Source organism: Tenrec ecaudatus, chromosome 6 (assembly GCF_050624435.1).
Source record: "Tenrec ecaudatus isolate mTenEca1 chromosome 6, mTenEca1.hap1, whole genome shotgun sequence".
Lineage (NCBI taxonomy): Eukaryota > Metazoa > Chordata > Mammalia > Afrosoricida > Tenrecidae > Tenrec > Tenrec ecaudatus.
This window is the reverse complement of record NC_134535.1, coordinates 32587198-32605989: the sequence shown is the minus strand read 5'-3', so window position 1 is coordinate 32605989 and position 18792 is coordinate 32587198. Positions and strand designations below refer to the sequence as shown.

Genomic DNA, 18792 nt, shown 5'->3' with positions numbered 1-18792 from the left:
TCAACTTCCTCTCCTCTAAAACAGGGTTTGAACAGAGCTGGCGAAAAGAACCACTGCCAACCAAGATCGTGGGTGAAACAGAAGGGCAGTGCTACTTGAAGATTACACTCCTTTGTTAAGAAAATGAATGAAGGAAGGAACGGTGACCAAGAAACCCAGGGTTGTTTGCTCCAGCTCTAGTGTCAGGGAGAACAGAGTAGACATGCCTTTCTTTGTACTGATCCAAAAAATATCTGCCCTCTTGGATCTTCGTCCTTTCAAGTCCCCTCTTCTCCAGGACATTCACTTCAAGTACATGACTCGAGGCCTCTCTGGGGGGCCCTGGTCAAGTCACTTGGCATCTGTGCATCAGCTTCCACATGTGAGAAATGGGGATGATGCTGGGAGCTGCCTGGCAGGGGTGTTGTGCAGTCACCGGGAGCAAGGTGAGTGATGCATGCGCTTTCCGAGTGTTGGCCCACACAGCCAAGCCAGACATGCCTCTAGTGCCTGACATAGTGATGAGAATTAGAATGTGCTGAGCAGACTGACCCAAGGCCTCCTCAAGACCCTCACAGTAAAGGCAAGACAACGTTTGGCTGACTATCTCACCTCGGCCAATGGCGCTGGGCACGGCCAGCTCTGACGTTCTGGGGCTGCCTACGCCTGACCATTTTAGTGGAGCTGCCTGGAACCTTGAGTTGCTGGGACAATTGGCTCCTCAGCTAGACCACAAGCTTACTGATTCTGGCTTCATTTCCTACTCTCAGATGTTTCACAGTTTAGCAATGGTGGGAAGGGCAAAGTATTTGTGGCGGGTTTGGGGTAAAAGATGGATTCTTATGAACTGATTTGGCTAAAAAGGCGCAGAGTACGGCTCATATGACGGCTATCATGCGAGCTAATGGTGGAGAAGAAACATGGTGAGAAGCCCCCACCCCCACCCCCACCCTCTGCACTGTGTCGGGGCTGAAGGGCGATTCACGTGGGGTGTTCCCTGAGGCCAGACCTGGGAAGGGCCTCTGTGGCCGTGTACGTGGGAGGGCAACGGCACCTGGATGTCACGCGAGCGCTCGTAGGCCTGGTAGGCCACCTTCTCCTCGATGCTGGCCAGCTCCTGCTTCAGGTTGGCCGTCTCGTGCTGGTGCAGATCCGTCAGGTCGTGCAGCTGGTCTTCCAGGCGCTCATACCTTGGCAAAGAGAGGAGCCGGTTCTGAGAGCCACCTTTGTGAGGTCTCCCAATGGCACAGTGGAGAGGGCATTCTGTCCGTCTGACTGCCCTGGTGCTCCTGGGCTGCCCCCTAAGCAGGCTGCTTTGGACCCTCCCCCCAGAGGGAAACATGTTGATTACTCTGAGTGAAGGTCTGTAACGGGTTTGCAGTCGTCACTGTGTTCTTAGCACGGAGTTCTCATGTCAACCAAATCTGGCTTTCCCACCCCGTCACACTAGAGCCTTGCTGGGCTGCAGCAAGGCCGGCCAGGTCTGTTCGAGGCAAGGCCTCTGTGGTGATTCCCCCCGTCTCCCCAGCCACCAGCCCGAGCCTGGGGTACTGGCCAAAGCTCCCTGACCTGTGGAGCACAGAAGGGGCGAACCAGGTTTCCAATGCCAGCTTCCGCTCTGGCGCCAGTTCCACCCACTGCCCACACACCCCCTCAGCCTGAACACACTGTTGAACACTCCCAGCTGAAGCGATGCCACAAACTTGTGTGCGGTCGCTGTTGGCAACCCTCTGTCTGACAGGCTAAACCCGCTCGGTCCTGCTCCTTGCTCACCACTGGGCCGACGTTTGCGCCCACTGCTGCAGCTACTGTGTGGATAAATGTATGTATATGTGCGCGCGCGCACATACACACACACACACACACACACACACACACACACCTTTTTCCAAATTAAAAATGGCGTATCCGGTGGTGTTTCTAAATATGCGAACCCACAGCCGAGCCCTCAGAGAGGGCCGCTGGGAGGAGGGAGGGCTGTGAGAGGGAGGGGCTGGGAGGAGGGAGGGCTGCGAGAGGGAGGGGCTGGGAGGAGGGAGGGCTGCGAGAGGGAGGGGCTGGGAGGAGGTGCTGCAGGGACTCCCTGACACAATCATTCACAAAACAAGGCGGCAACGGGCTGGACAAGATTAACCATTGTTCTCGGTTATGATCTCTAGGTGCCAAAAGGCCAAAAGGTAAGTAAGCCTTCTCAAGGCCTCTTTGTTAAGTACAAAAGGTAGTGGGTGGGTGGCTCCATCATGGGACTCACCATCTGACTACAGGACAGAGGAAAGCAGAGACGCAGTCTCGAGTTTATGGAAATGCACCCTTGTGACTTGTGATACGAGTTGCATCCCCCAAATGCACACCTGAGATTTATCAAGGGGGTGGCATTTGCCCAAGAACAGAGTTCAGAAGGGGCGGGGAGGGCAAGGAGGTGGGGGAACGATGTCTCACTAAGGGGACTGCAGTGGCTGAGATGAAATGGAACGTGCGCGGACGTGAGGCTGGCGGTCTGCTCTGTAAATCTTTACCAGCGTGTGGTCTCCCAACCACTTGGCTGGAGTTCGTGTTACTATAGCCTGGAAAAGTGGCAACGGAATGTGACATGCGTGCCAAAGACACCACAGCCCAGGCTGCCTGTGGAGACTCTAAACAACGGTTTCATAAAACACGAGAGCTGGGCAAAGCCCCCCTGCTGAATTCACATCGCATAAAAAGGCACATCCGATCAAAACACGCTGTCTGTGAAACTTGGAGATAAAGTGCTCTACTAGGCAGCCAGCATTTCCCTATTAAGTGGGCCATCTTGGATGTGAACAGATTCATTTTGACCAAAACACTTTCTGGGGATGTTTTCAAGGCAAAAATAGAGGAGGATTAAAAAAAACCCCAATCACCTCAGATTCAGGCATATGCACTTAAAACAAGCAAAAAGCCACCGTTCAGTTTCCGACTTTCAACATTAGCTAACAGAATCCCTAAGATTTGCGCTTTAATGTGCTTAAGAGTGCTGTTGAAAGTGCTGCAGTCAGGGTGAAAAGTGTAATGAACAAAATCCAGTAAATGCTGAAAAACAAACACCCTGCAAAATGACTTCAAGGTAGATGCGCCAAATGAAACCCACCTGGCTGGACCAAGATCAGTCTTGTGCTTGCCCTATTAATGGAGGGGAACCAAACGTGAATCAGCGTGGCGTCTCTTTAGAGCTCAGATGCACATGGACCACTGACTGTTCTCTCGGAACCCCAAAGAACGGCCTTTCTCAACAGCTGGCTCTAAGTTCCGAGCTATCAAACGTATGAGTCACAGAATCTAGCAACTTTTGATGCCTGCCTGTCTTTGGATTTGTGGAGGACACGGCCACTCACCCATCACTCTCACGCAGCCCGGTCCCTCCGTGGTTAGTGAGCTGGGGATCTGTCTTGTTTCTAAGTGTCGAGCAATTAAGACATACCTGTACCTCTCTTCCTGCAGGGTCTGAGAGATAAAGCCGTATTCTCGCTTAAACTGCACTTTGAGCGCCTCGATGTCCTCCGCCACCTGGGACTGGGTGTTCTTGATGTGGCGGAGCTCCTCCAGGATCCTGGCGAGCTTCCCCTGGCTGTCCCGCGGGCCGGCCCCGCAGGACTGGTTCCCGTTACTGTCGGCCGAGCCCGAGGTGCCGCTGGAGCACTCGTCCTCGCTGCCGTACTTGGGCTTGCTCACAATGGTGGTGCTGCCTCCGTAGGCCCTGGTGCTGGCCTCGGGCCGGAACTCCTCCAGGGAGCTTTTCATGTGAGCGATGTTGTCCGCGCTCCCAAACTTATTCCGGATCAAGTTGGCGAACTCCCTAGACTTGTTGAAGACGAACACGGGGGGTGTGAGGGACACCCCCGGCATGCCCGACTTGCTGCTCTCCATGCTGTGGGGGGCAGTCCGCGACTTGGCGTGGGCATCCTTCAGAGCGTGGTGCATGTCCTTCAGGTGGTCCCGGGAGAGGTCCTTGGAGCCCCTGGGGGCCCCATTTTGCTCGATCTCCCTGAGTTTGCGGTGATACTGCTCCAGCTTCTTCTGCAGCTGGGCAATGCATTGAGCTGACTTCTGGTTCTTCTTCTCAAAGACTTGCTTGATCCGCGCGGCCTGCTGCTTGTCAGCGCTGTTGACCAGCTTCAGGTATTCCGCCACGTTCCCATCTCGGGAGGTCTGCTCGATCTTGATCTGTTCTGTGACCTTCAGAATTTTTTGCTTCAGGCTGTCGGCACTGAGCTTGACCTTGTGGAAGTCCAAGATGCCGTCCGTCACATCGAAGTTGAGGTTGGTGTCGGACCCCCCGCGGCGTATGTTCAGGGGCAGGCTTAAGGTATTCATGTCATGCCGCTCCACCTGAAAGAGACAGGAAAGGCGGGCTTTAGGCTGCGAAGCCGGGAGACGGAGGGCGATATTCTCGGTGCCCGTGGAACACCTGCACCTTCAGTCCCAGATTTCCAAACTGCGAAAGCTATTCGCGGGAGTTTAAAAAAGGAGACCCTCCCCACCCCAACAATCCACTGGGAAGAAAGATGGGCTTTCTATTCCCCATAAAGGGGTACAGTGTTGGCAACTCACAAGGGCAGTTCTACCCTGTCCTCTCGAGTCCCTCGGAGCCTTCGTCTATCTGAAGGCAGTCTAGTTTGCTTTGGTTTGGTACTGTCCTCTGAAGACAAACGCAGGATAGACAGACTCGTCTCTCCTCCCATGGGTGCCGTCGATGAGATTCAGATTGCCCAGCGGACCAATTTTATGTCTCGTTAGATGGTCCCTGTTGGTTGCCAGGGTAGTAAAGTCCTGATAAGAGAGGTCTGAGTTCCCCAAGGTGAGCTCAGGCACCTGGGGTACTTGCCATGGCCCAGCCACTGAGTCTCACCACCCAGAAAAAGGCTTCCCATTCGGAATTCAATCAGCTTACAGAAGGACGGGGCCACGGCAAGTGCAACACACGAACATTGCCTCCTTAACAGAATTATTACAGAGAAGTGACGGAAAAAACGGTGCCAGATAAATTTTAATCACTGTGTAAGGTAACCACACAAGTCAGAGATGAAAACAAACAGCTCTCAACACAACCACGGCGATTTCTGTTTCCTCTTGTTAGCAGGGATCACACTAACAGCCCACTGAAATAGCTGCGGCATTCCTGGACCATTGAGGGAAATGAACTGCAAATTCACAGTGAGCATCCAGGCCAGGGGTGGCTCTGACATCTGTACAGGGAACGTCCTGAGTGCCAGCCCCTCCTGAGGCTACAGAGAGGTTATTGTCCTTGTGCCTCGTCAGCAACCAGGAGCCCTGGCGGCAAATGGTTCAGTGTGGTGGGGGCTGAGCTCACCACAGGCTCTGGGGGGTGAAAAGAACGGGGGCAATGATCCGTTCCCACTGAGGTCAGAGCTCAGGGGGTCCTAGGAGCACAGCACCTTGACTCTTTCCCACTGGGCCCCTGAGAGTTGGAATCTACTCAGTGGCACACAACAACACACCAGGCAAACAATGGACCTTGTCTAAATACAATGTCCAAACGGAGGCACCAACAGCCAAGACCTGAATCCAAGTTAGCCTGGCATCGGGTCTTCTTCCCATGTCAGGACCCTGGACGAGCGGCACTCCTAGGAGACCAGGAGCAGGTCTTTGTAGGATCTGAACCCAATCTCCAAACAAAGCTTTCAAAAGTTGATCCCGAAGCCTCTTACTTGTTAACTTGTTAATTAGAATCAGAAGAGAGTTCCAAGAGCCATCCAATGAGAGACAACGCTCCCACACGAGTTGTCTTTGTTCTAGGGGCTAGTCGGCTGAAACGGAAGGGGGATAATCCAGCCACCATATTGAAAGACCTCACAACTCAAACATGTCTGCGACAGTAAGTGTGAACACTTTGCCACATGAAGAATTCTTCCCAGGGCTTTACCCCGTGGTACAGGGAGACACGGCCCTGGCTCGGTGGGTCAGGTCTCCTTCACAACTTACTCAAGTTCGTTAACTTTGCATGCCCTCCCCCACAATTTTGCCATGAAGACAAGGCTGGTTATTTTAGTCGGCAGAGCAGCACCAGGCAGAGGCTTCAAAAAGTTCATCAAGAGATGGAATAAAAAGACAGTGGATTTTTTTGAAGTTCTCTTCTATAGGCAAGGCTGGGGGTGGAAAGTAAATGCCGACTTATTACGTGACCAGAAAGAAAGACGAATGGAAAGAGGATAAAGGATAGCGTAGCCTCACCTGGTCACGAGGAAAGGAGCCATGTAAGGAATACGTGCACACCTGGTGTGGATGCCACTTACACAAGAGGGAAGGAGACTTCAATTCCACACCAGCTCAAGGCTGATTTCTATGGGGGCAGATACGCCCCATCTTTCAACCTGCTTTACCCTAATCCGACACTAATGGCCCCTCCCATGGTACTCTACTCCTCGGCAGGGGTCCATCCATAATCCATTGCAATCTCTGCCACACAGAGCCCACAGAGAATACTCAGGATTAGAGGGATTTATTCAGAGCGTGAAAGGGTAACCAGACGGGATCAGAAACACTCAAAATGCAGTTCTTTAGTCTGCAGCAGTGTTCAGCCATGTCACTAAGTACATTTCTCTCTCTCTGGTTCTGGGTCTCGCAGTCACATGGTCCCTGCTCAGGCAAGTGTTGAAAAACTCCTTTAGCATCGATACATGCTCAAAGGTTACCCACTCCGAAAGCCAGCCTCCTGCCCATAGGCCCTCAGCTTCACCCATTCCCTGGGGCAGGACGCCTGCTGCTCCAATATGCCACGCCAGGCACCTCTGCACTGCTCTGCTCTCGGCATTTCATTCCTGAGTGTCATGGGAATCTCTGCTCCTGTTTCTGACACAGCTCACTTTACATCCAGTGAAATGACAAAAACCCCTATCCCCGAATTAGAGTCCTTGATGTCTAATTTGCATGCTTCCACGCAGCCACTGGATCTTCGATCCAAAGACTACGGATGGAAGAGCCGGCCCAAGGATTTCCCCTTGTTGCAGGATGCAACAATCGGTCTCAAGTGCTAGCAGAACCACCACAGAATCTCAAGGGAGCAAAGTGCCTATAGGTCACTGGTAGACCCAACTAGGAATGGAACAGGTTCAAATTACAGCAACAAAACATGTACCTCACATCTCGAAAGAGTGTGTGTGTGTGTGTGTGTGTGTAAAACAAGAAAAATAACCCTGTTGCAGGTGAGTGATTCTGACTCATGGGAGCGCCACGTGTTTTGGTGTAGACTGTATATCTTCAGGGTTTCCATGGCTGTGATCTTTGGGAGGCACGTCACTAGGCCATTCTTCCAAGGTGTCCCTGGGTGGGTTTCAACGGCCAACTTTTTAGTGTGTAGCCAAGTGATTAACCATCTGTATCACCCAAAGATTTATCTACTCTGGGGAGACAGAGGGCGATGGGTACTGTAGAAACTGACCTCACTGAGACAGCAGATCTGTCATGTTACTCCACTTTTCAGAAGTTGCCTTGGGTTACTTCATGTCTCTGAATGATGTAATACCTCCCGAGCGGACACTGGAAGGGCCTGTTTTACCTGTCAGGCCTGATATTGTACTGGAAAGATAACATCTACCTTATGTGACTCTTTCAACCACCTAAATTTCCCAAAAAGCCTGAGTTTTCTCTTATGTAGGACGGTCACCATGCCTCTCTCCACCCACTCTTCTCTGCTCATCACAATCCTACGTACTTTTAAGAGGCTTCCTCCAAGCTTCCTTGTTCTGTGACCCTCTGTGGGGCTTTGTATTTTTCTGTGGCCACTTCAACCATCATCACCCTCCTCCGTGCACGTTAGCCTCGTGGACTGGAAACTCCTTCAGGAGCGAGATGATGGTCTACCCTCCTCTGGCCGGCAGTGCTAGCGCCGTCTCTTAGCTGTCACTCCATGATTGCTGAACTAACTTTAGAGAACACACAGCGACGCCCTAGGTGTGACTAGAAGGGCTGCATAGCATTTCCCAAACGCTAAAACTTTGTGGGAGCAGACAGCTTCATTTTTCTGCTAAGGATGGAGTTGAACTGCTGACCTTGTGGCACTGGAACAATTCGACACAACACTTTCTGGGATGGATTTACTCTAGGCTCTCCTGGGATAGGGAATTTTGTAACATTTGTTCAGCAATCAAGGAGTGGCACAGCCTCTTGTGAGTAAAGAGACGGTGCTAGCAACGTAGGCCGGGGCCAAGGAGGAAAGACCATCACGCTGCTCCTGAACGAGCTCCCAGTGCGCGGGCAGCCTAACGTGTGCACTCTCGGAAGCCGCCAGGGCTCTTTGGCAGGTAGGGATGGCTTCCCAATAGCTACACAAATAGTCCTGCACCACCTCAAATGGACTCAATGAAATGAAGATGTTCTGAGGATCAATGTGCGGCGACGTATGCTCATGCTCATATGAATGAAGACTTTTAAACCATCATTGAAGTATAATTTACACACAGAACACATTTGCACATTTGACAAACATACAGTGCCACACACGTTCACAAGCTGAGCACACCATGTGATCAGCACCCAGCTAAAGAGAAGAGACTCCTGGATGCCCGCCCCCCCCCCACTCCCCTGCCCACCAATCACAACGACATTGCTCTGCCCCCAAGGTAACTACAACTGAACTCCTGACAGCAAACATCAGGTTTTCCTGTTGTAGAAATGTACCCTCTTGTGCCTTTTTTTTTTTGACTGTGATATTCCTAAGAACTGTTTTTGTGCCCCCTCCCCCAAGAGACAAGATCAGATTAAAGTACAACAAATGGCTTGATATCCTCTACTGAGAAGCCCACAGTAACGTCTGAAGACACCGGGGCTTTCTGTCGTACCTGCCTCAGCTCAGCAGTAAGTCACCATCGCCTGATCTCCTGCTTCGGAGTCGCCAGCCAAGCACAACTGGCCTTCTGGCTCGGCAGCTTCCAACCACTGAGCTCCACTCTCTCGCTGCTGGCTCCGGGCAGCCTGTGCACACAGGGACACTGGCGCATGGGTAGCCCGCTAAGTGCTGGCTTGCTTTAAAGTTGTAGTCTTGCTTGGCTGTCCTCCAGAGTCCAGGTTGGGGGAGGCAACAGCGGTCAGACTCAAATCAATCTGCCTGGCCGCCGCGGGTCAGCAAATCTCAGGGAAACGAGTTCGAGGTGGGGCACAACACAGCTGTGCCGCCCAGCAGCCTTTTACAGCTTCCAGCGCACAGATACCGAGAGCCTCCTGCACATGCCGTTCTCATCTGCCTGCGCATCCCCTGCGCACCAATGGAGATCAGGTGCATGTGATCAGAGAGAAAGGCGCCCTGCTGGTGTGGTGGTTAAGCACTTGGCTGCTAACCCAAAGGGCGTGGTTTGGAGCAACGGCCCTGTGCAAGCAGGAGCAGGGAGTCTGCTTCTGGACGGATTTCCAAACCTGTGGCACAGGCCCCACTCGGACTAGGGGCCACTGTGAGTCGGATTCAATGGCAAGGGGTTTGGTTTGGGTTTGATGAGGAAGACTGCTCTGAGAGTTCTCAATCCTTCATTTAGTCTGGACTTGGCACTGAAGGTAGGTCCCTGGGTGGTACAAGTCTTTTGCAACCAATGACTAACTTAAAGGTTGGCTCAAACCGATCCAGTGCACCATGTAAGAAAGGCCAGGCAATCAATCCACTTTGGTAAAACGTACGGGTAAGAAAACCCTCTGGGAATGCTGGCGGTGCTGATCCTAGCACACCGAGGCAAAACACTAAGAGCGTGCAACAGAACAGCAAGGGGCACAGAGCAACGAAGTCCCCAGGGAATACTGAAAATAGACTTTGGGGGCAGGCTTGGCACCCCATCAGACTCCAATGGAAAATACTCCAAAAAGGCCAACACACAGTCCTTGAAATAACTACAAGCTTTTCTTTTTTGTTGTTGTGTTGTGTCATTGGCTTTTTTTTTTTTTTTGGTTTTGTTTTCTCTTGTTGCTTGGTTTTGCCGTCTTGTTTTTGTGCATGTTATTATCTCCACAGGTCTGCCTAATAAGACAGGTTGGATGAACAATCTGGAGGAGAAAACAATGGGACTGACAGTTCCGGGGGGACATGAGAAAGGGGGAGGTGGAGGAAAAGGAAATGGTGTTAACAAACTCAGGGACAATGGAACAACAAGTGATCCAACTTAGTGGTAAGGAGGGTGTAGGAGGCCTGGTGGGCATGATCACGGGTAATGTAACTGAGAGGAATTACTGAAACCCTAATGAAGGCTGAGCATGATAGTGGGACAAGAAGAAAGTCAAAGGAAATAGAGGAAAGAGCTAGGAGGCGCAGGGCATTTATAGAGGTCTAAATACAGATATGTACATATGTAAATATATTTATATGATGATGGGGAAATAGATCTATGTGCATATATTTATAGGTTTAGTATTAAGGTAGCAGATAGACATTGGGTCTCCACTCAAGAATGCAAGAATACTTTGTCTTATTAAACTGGCATTCCATGATGCTCACCTTCCCAACACAATTGCTGAAGACAAAGCGGGTGCATAAGCAAATGTGGTGAAGAAAGCTGATGGTGCCTGGCCTTCAAAAGATATAGTGTTGGGGGTCTCAAAGGCTTGAAGGTAAACAAGCAGTCATCTAGCTGAGAAGCAACAAAGCCCACATGGAAGAAGCACACCAGCCTGTGTGATCACGAGGTGCCAAGGGGATCAGTTATCAGGCATCAAAGAACAAAAAATCCTATCATTGTAAATGAGGGGGAGAGTGCGAGTGGGGACTCAAAGCCCATCTGTAGGCAACTGGACATCCCCTTACTGAAGGGTCATGGGGAGAAGACAAGCCAGTCAGGGTGCAGTGTAGCAACGATGAAACATACAACTTTTCTCTAGATCCTAAATGCTTCCCCCACCCCCCACCCCCACTATCATGATCCCAATTCTACCTTACAAATCTGGCTAGACCAAAGGATGTACACTGGTACAGATAGGAACTGGAAGCACAGGGAATCCAGGATGGATGATCCCTTCAGGACCAGTGGTGAGAGTGGCGATACTGGGAGGGTGGAGGGAGAGTGGGTTGGAAAGGGGGAACCAATTACAAGTGTCTACATTTAACCTCCTCCCTGGGGGGTGGACGACAGAAAAGTGGTGAAGAGAGACGTTCGACAGTGCAAGGTATGACAAAATAATAATTGATAAATTATCAAGGGTTCATTGAGGAAGGGGGAGCGGGAAGGGGGAAAATGAGAAGCTGATGCTAGGGGCTTACGTGGAGAGCAAATGTTTTGAGAACGATGAGGGCAACGAATGTACAAATGTCCTTTACACAATTGATGTATGTATGGATTGTGATAAGAGTTGTATGAGCCCCTAATAAAATGATTAAAAACAAAGAAAGCAAGAAAACCCTCTGGCACAGTTCTGTGAGGCAGAGCGGTTTCGGAGGCAATAGGCTTGGTGTCGTTTCCACATGGAGCGAAGCCCTTTCTATAGGGACTTCCGTGAATGCACACTCGGGACTGTGTACATCAGGAGGGGGAGGTCCAGTGTCGGTGCTGAAACTGACACTCGCTAGCTGTCTGCTCTTGGGGAGTCAAGTCATCTTGGGGGCTGTGGCCTCCAAATCTGTAAAACCAGAAGGCGGAGCCAACGGACTCAGCACGGACACTCTATCTCTGTGCATTGTAAGCACGCATTCTTTACCGCGAGGCAGTGTCAGGCAATGGGCAAGGCTTGGGCTCCGGAGGCAGACTGTCTCGTCGTCCATCCTGGCACCACTCCTGAGCTAGGTGACCGTGGACAAAGGGCTTGCTTAGCCACTGTACACCTCAGCTGCCTCTTCTGCAAAATGGTGATGATCATTCTACAAAGGAACAACCTCACTGCCATCGAGTCCAGGCTGGCTCAGTGACCGCCTGTGGGTTTCTGAGATGGCAACTGTTTACAGGAGTGGAAAGTCCAGTCTTTCTTCCCTAGAGCTGCAGGTGGTTATGAATGTGGGGACCGCAGCCCAACACGTAACCACCTCACAGAGAAGCATGTGAGAGAATGCACCCAGAGAGCCCCAAGCGCTCTTGGCACACAGGATGTGTTCGCTGAATGTTTGTGCAAAAATAAATTATTCCAGAAAAGATTACTAATACAAGACTGGTCCCAATGAGGCAGAGATAAAAGATGTCTCAAACGTTAGACTTTTCAAAAGAGCTGTACCACGCCACTGTCCCCGATCTCAACTACCACTCTCCTCTTCAGCACGCTCTCTCAAGTCACGGCGTCCCGCGCTTCACTGCCACCCCTTGCAGCCCCATGAACAGGCAGAGAAATGGCTCACATGACTGTGGATGCAGGGATGCCCCAAACCATAAGGGCAGACAGCTGTCTGGAGGAACTTCTTCATCCACAGGCTGCAGAATGTTGGGGAATCAGGTCAGGAGGTGGGTCAAAATCCAAGCCCCAAGAACCAGAGATCAGTCAGTCAGAGGCAAGTCAGGCACTGGATCCTGAGCGAGAGAACTTTGCCAATGTTGCTCGGTGCAGGCGCAGAGAGGCAAGATGCCCCACCGGGAAGGCAGCTCTGGTTGCTCAGTCAGGCTCAGGAGTACACTGGGATTTGCATCAACATGGCTACGAAGTCTTAGCCCAGTACTCAATCTAGGTGGAGACTGGCACCCGATTGGTGCTCGTCACTGGCGACTCACCACTGGATTTCGGTGCATGCTGGCTAGAGAAGGGCAGGTCACAAAGATGGAATCTTGCTCGGGGCCAGGACTTTGCCAGGTATAATTTTTTTGCCTTCAGACACTTGGCACATCTGCAGACTATACCCCCCAAGGAAGCTAAGGGTGGTGACTTGCGTCACGCCCTCTAGTGAAGTGGAGACTCAAAATATATAGTTCATCTTCATCTCAAACGGGACTATGGCCATGGGAACTGGGGTTGACAATACATCAGAAACAGTGGGGGTGGGGGGCTGTGGTCACAGGGTCATGTCAAGTAACTGACGACACTACCATGCACCGCTGAGATCATCTTCTGTCTTCACTAAGAACGTACCTGCGTGCAAACAAAAAGCTGAAAGGGCAAGGGGATGAAGTGTCAAAGGTTATACTGGCACTCCGGGGCTCCTCCTTTTTCACTACAAGCTTGTGATTTCCCGATTTTAATGAACATGTATTACTGCTGTTTGCTTGTGTTTAGAGCGGACTGCCAGCCTCTTCCAGGATCACCTGTCAATCACTGTCGACAGCGCAGCGCCTGTGAGTGTGAAGGAAACGTCACTCCGTCAGCCCCCATAGTGTTTTCCTTCCAGTGGAGCAAAGTTTCCATTGTGTGCTCAGTGTTCTGGAACAAAGGCTAAGGAAAAGCCGGAGCCCTGGACAGACGTCAAACACAGCACTGAGTCATCTCTGCACAGAACTGAGCCTCCAGAACCACACTGTTGCCCGTCAGCTCACCGTAGGTACGAGACTCCAGGCATTGCTCAGTCATCACCTGTCTGCTCAGAACATGCTGTTTGGGCCTCAACAAAATGACCTTCTTTTTGAGAAGGGCAACCAAAGTTGAGGCGCAACAGCTTAAACCCTGACCCAACAGAAGCAGAGAGTGTGGGCTCATGGGGATTCCCTGAGGCAGGTGGAGGCAGGTGATCTGGAGGCCGGGATCTGGAGGCCCTGGGGGCCCAGAACAAGCAGAGGCATAGAGCAATCGAAGCAAAGGGTCAGATGATAAGCACCTGTGGACGCCTCTCCAAGGTCTGATGCAATATGACCCTTTGCTTAGAACCAGCCAAGTGAGCTCTGGTATTCAAGGATCAGGTGAGGCCCTTCAACCCAGCTGCTCCTTCCAAGTCAACATGATGTCACAGCCTGTGCTGTGACCCCACGGCAGCCACCATGCCCAACATCCAAAGCGTTCCCAAATCTCTGTGGTCTCGGCTCCGAATGGATAAAGCTGCTATTGTCCAGGATCAGTCATTTCGTCCAAATCTAACTTCAGCTCTAGAGCCTGGACTGTTTCTCTGTGTGATTGTTGGAATTAGCAAGGTTTGCCATGGTAATTAGCCATGTCAAAACCTTGGCGATGGAAAAAAAAAGGTGGTTTCTCAGACACGCTAATAAGTCAGCTGTGAGTGCTGAGGGGCCTGGGCTGTGATGGAGATGCTGTTATTGGCCATAGCAGGGTCACGGCACATGGCGAATCACCCACTGGCTTCTAAAGACTTGTGCTCACAAGTGACACCTGTGTCTCCCACTCACAGTCCACCAGCCATGCCCAGTTCACGAGGTCAGGGAAGTGCCATCTCCCAGCATGCCCAGGAGGAACTGTGTCTAGAAAGTCAACATTTCTAGGCCTCACACCAGTCATGCAAAGAATACGATTAAAGACCGAATGGGAAAGAGGTGCCTCCTCAAAGCAGTGATCTCTAATGACATGTATGGGACAAAGTGTTGGGGATCCTCATTTGCTGATGGGACATGATGCAAAATGAGGAGAAACTGCTGTAACCATCCACTGATACCTGGAACATCGGATGCATGAAAATGGGACCCTTGGCCAACTAGAAGTCATGAACAATGAAGTGGAATGAAACCCATGAAGATCACTATCGTAGATGTTAGTGAGCTGAAACGATCTGGCATTGGCTGTTTTGAATCAGACAATCATATGGTTCACTCTACTGAGAATGACACACTCAGGAGGGATGGATTAGCATTTCTTGTCAAAAAGAACATTTTGAGACCTATCATGAAGTATAAAGCTGGCTCTGATAGGCTACGATCCATAAATACATATAAGGAAGACCATGGAATACAACTATTATTCAAACTTACTCACCGACCACTAAAACAAAGGATAAAGAAATTGAAGAATTCCACCAATTTCTTCAGAATCAAACATGCAATCAGGATGCTTTGATAATTACTGGTGATTGGATTTTTAAAATATATTCATTTATTCTTCACATTAATTCTACTTTATGAATAACATGAGGCTTGTTAAGAACATATGTTTCTATGAGGGAAAGAGAGAGAGTGGACTGCATCCTGGCCCATCAGGCCCTGAGGATGACAATTCTGCTCGGAACAACCAAGGCACAGAGAGGACCATAGCGCCGGCCTCAACACGAGACTCGACATCCCCTCACTGACCCACAGCGCTGCAGGGACAGCACTGGAGACACCGTGAGTTAACTGTGCCTGGTCTGACACCCCCCACCAGGGAGAAACATGAAGGGAGCGCGACAGAGCAGCAAGGGGAACAAATCAGCGATGTCCCCGAGGAGTCCCGGAAATAGACTGCAGACTTGGAGGGCAGGGCTTGGCATCTCACCAGACTTGATGGTAGAACATACATAAGGCAGAACTGGAACTATTTATAGGCCCTTTCTTCTTCTTCTTCTTCGTTTTTTAATGTCTCTACTTAAGATAGGCAAGATAAACAATCCCAAGGAGAAGACAATGGGACCCACGGTGAAAAGGGGAGGGGAAATGGAGGGAAAAGCCAACAAACGCAGAGACAAGGGAACAAGAGATCTAAAACTGATGGCAAAGAGGGTGCAGACTGCCTGATGGGGTTTGATCAAGTGCAATGTAGCCAGGAGGACTTACTTAGAGCTGGATAAAGGTCAAACACAATAGTGGGACAGGAAGAAAGTCAAAGGAAACAGAGAAAAGAACTAGGAGGCAAAAGACATTTATAGAGGCATAAATAAGGCATGTTTATATATGAATATATAATGATAGAGATGTAAGTCTATGTACATTATATGTTAAGTATCAAGGTAGCGGAAGGACATTGGGCCTCTACTCACGTCCTCCCTCAACACAAGAACAATTTGTTCTAATCAGCTGGCATTCTGTTTTGCTCACCTTCCCGACATGACTGCTGAAGTCAAAATGGGTGCATAAGAAAATGTAGTAAAGAAAGCAGAGGGTGCCTGGCTATTAGAAGATACAGCATTTGGGGTCTTAAAGACTTGAAGATAAGCAAGTGATCATCTAGCTGGAAAGCATCAAAGTCCACATGGAAGAAGCACACCAGCCTGTGTAATCATGAGGTGTTGAAGGGATCAGGTATCAGGCATCAGAAGACCCAAAGCCCATCTGTAGACCATTGGACATCCCCTCACAGAAGGGTCACAAGGAAAGGACGAGCCAGCCAGGGTGTAGTATAGCACCAAGGAAACACACAACATTCCTCTTGTTCTTTAATTCTTCCTCCCCCAACAGCCTGGCCCAGCTCTACCTTACAAATCCTTGCTACATGTACTGGTACAGATAAGAGCTCTTGACACATGGAATTACCCCTCAGGAACAATAATGGGAGTAGTGATACCACGGAGGTAGGGGAAGTAGGGGGAAGAAAGGGAGACCAATTGCAATGATCGACGTATAATCCCCCTTCCCACCCAGGGCCACGAACAACAGAAATGTGGGTGAAGGGAGACAGGGGATGGTGTAAGATATGAAAATAGTAGTAATTTATCAAGGAGTCATGAAGGTGAGAGGGTGGGAAAAAAAGAGGAACTAATACTAAGGGCTCAAGTAGAAAAAACATGCTTTGAAAATGATAGCAAAATAGGTACAAATGTGCTTGATACAATTGAGAGCTGTTTAAGAGTCCCCAATAAAATGATTTATTTAAGAAAAAAAAAGAATATAGCTTGCTTCTTGAACTCCATGGAAAACCAATAGCTTATCGAGGGCTCAAGTAAAGACATGGCTTGTTCTGTACAAATTCAGCTACCACCATGTGGGAACATATTCTGTCACTGAAACTTCAGAGAGACAGACAGGCAAGTGGTCTCTAAAGGAGGTCTCTTTACATGTTCTACCAGCAGAACATACACTTTATGCCATTTTAACCCGAGTCGTCTAGATGACACTAAGAAACCACCTTCCTTCTTGCTATGTCGTGGTTCTTTATCTTACTCTTGGCAAAGTGGCAGGCCAGGGATGCTAACCAAACCATCAGACCCTAGTAGCAAACACGTGGGTTTCTGGCGAATTGAGTAAACCTAGGCTGGAAAAGGGAGGATGAGAGGCTTTCTACTCCCGTAAAGAGTTAGTCTCAGAAACTCAAAGGGGCAGTTCTATCTTGTCCTGTAGGGCCTATGAGTTAAAATGGACTCAATGGCAGTGAGTTTAGCTTTTGTTTTTTTTAAGAGTGGAAACAAGTCACTCGGAGACTTGATGAGCATTCTTGTCAACTGTCTGCTTAGTTGGTCCGACAAGCATCTGGACGCCATGTAGACTATCCAGTACTTACCTTTTCCAGAACAAGCAGGCCACACTTCCCTCACTGCATGCTAGAAACACTGGAAAAGACTGAGGATCTTCAGATCCTCAGAGGAGATTTTACTAGTCGAGTGTCTTGGTGATGTTTGTTTGATTTGTTTATAGACAAAGAACACTTCCTTTCATTGTTCAAGTCTGACACCGGCACACTCTGAACTTAAGTAAGTTCACTGCGTACAGAACAGGAATGAAGTCATTAGCTTTATCCTCAAAGTTTTACTCAGCGCCCCCCACCCCCACCACTACCTTTCGTTGCTCAGCATCACTGACAAAAATAAATTCAGCAGCATCAAAACTTCTCTTTCTAGAAGGTAAACTAAAAGGTTTCTGCAGGTAAACTAAAAGCTCATTACTCTCGAGTTAAGGACCTCTAAACAAGGGCTGAAATGCAGGTACCTTTGAGAGCCCCCGGACAACAATGCAAATTAAAAGTGCCAAGGAGATTAGGCAGAGTGTTTACAAGTCTCAAAAACAAATCCTTCAAGCATCCTCAAGCATTTGCAAACACTTGATAGCGCAATTAGAAATAATTATCTTCTCATTAGGCGTGTACCAAAACAACAGTGCTAACCTACTTGAGTTACACGCGCTAGGAACCACACAGCTCTTCAATCCAGCTCGTAACCCAGACTTTCCATCAACCCGAGTGAATCCCCTGTACAATTAGTCCGACTTGGTAAAGATCTGTTCTACAAGAAGTGGACAGAAGAATGATCCTAAAGGGAGCAACAAGAATGGCGAAACATGCGACTGATAACACTGAACAATCTGCCCAACGGAAACCTAATGTGCTGTCAGTGTTCACTGCACACCCACCCACTACAGGGTCATTTTTTCACAGAAGAGTTGGTCAAGAAAAAAAGAGGCCAGACTTAAAAAAAAAAAAAAAGGCTGTGTTGTGGAGTGTAGAAGGGGAAGGCTGTTGTAATGGACACTAACCCGCATTTACTGGGCTCCAAATGCAGGTTGTGATAGTTCAAGTTTATTGTGCCAACCTGGCTGATAAACACATGTGGGGTTAATTGAAGTGCGGAGAGATAAATGGTTTGGTGAGCCTCGCCTTTCTGGTTCTCGGGTCTCTTGCTTTCTGATGGTCAGACCAAGGTGCAGCTGTCTTAGCCAGTTCTCTGCCTCAGCTGGCAAGGCTCACTTCCTGTGAGACATCCCTGAGGAGGAGCCACATGGACACCTACCCTGATGCAGCCCTGGGTGCTGGAGCAGCCGCGTGGAGACCCCTGCCAGCGCTGAGATGCTTACACCACCACCGGATTCAAGACTTTCTGCCCACTGGCCTGTGATTGTCCTGCATTCGGCGTCACTGCATGTGTTTTGTGTTTGAGGAGGACTTTGTAGATCAGTGTCGGACATATGGCTAATGTCAGATTCATGGGCTAGGACTGGAATGTGCTGGGATGCTCGCTTAAGGTACACTTACCCTTTACATAAAACTCTTTTATACAGATATGAGTTTCTGTGGATTTGTTTCTCTCGTCTACCCAGACTAACACCCAGGTTAAGGGCCGTCCCGCCCCCTTGGGAGGGAACCAACCAGTACTGTGAGGCTACACCCAAAGAA

General features: G+C 49.7%; 1 protein-coding gene across 2 annotated transcripts in view; it reads right to left on the bottom strand.

The window, feature by feature from the left end:
- Positions 1–18792, bottom strand: part of TMCC3 (transmembrane and coiled-coil domain family 3) — an 80851-nt gene that overhangs the window by 8892 nt on the left and 53167 nt on the right. The window contains exons 2-3 of one of the 2 annotated variants that reach the window (XM_075551168.1): positions 3419–4326; positions 989–1169 (exon numbers count right to left, since the gene is read on the bottom strand). In XM_075551168.1, the coding sequence (XP_075407283.1) occupies positions 989–1169; positions 3419–4326 (1089 nt within the window). The remainder of the gene's footprint in view (positions 1–988; positions 1170–3418; positions 4327–18792) is intronic. The other variant, XM_075551169.1, reaches the window with a different exon arrangement.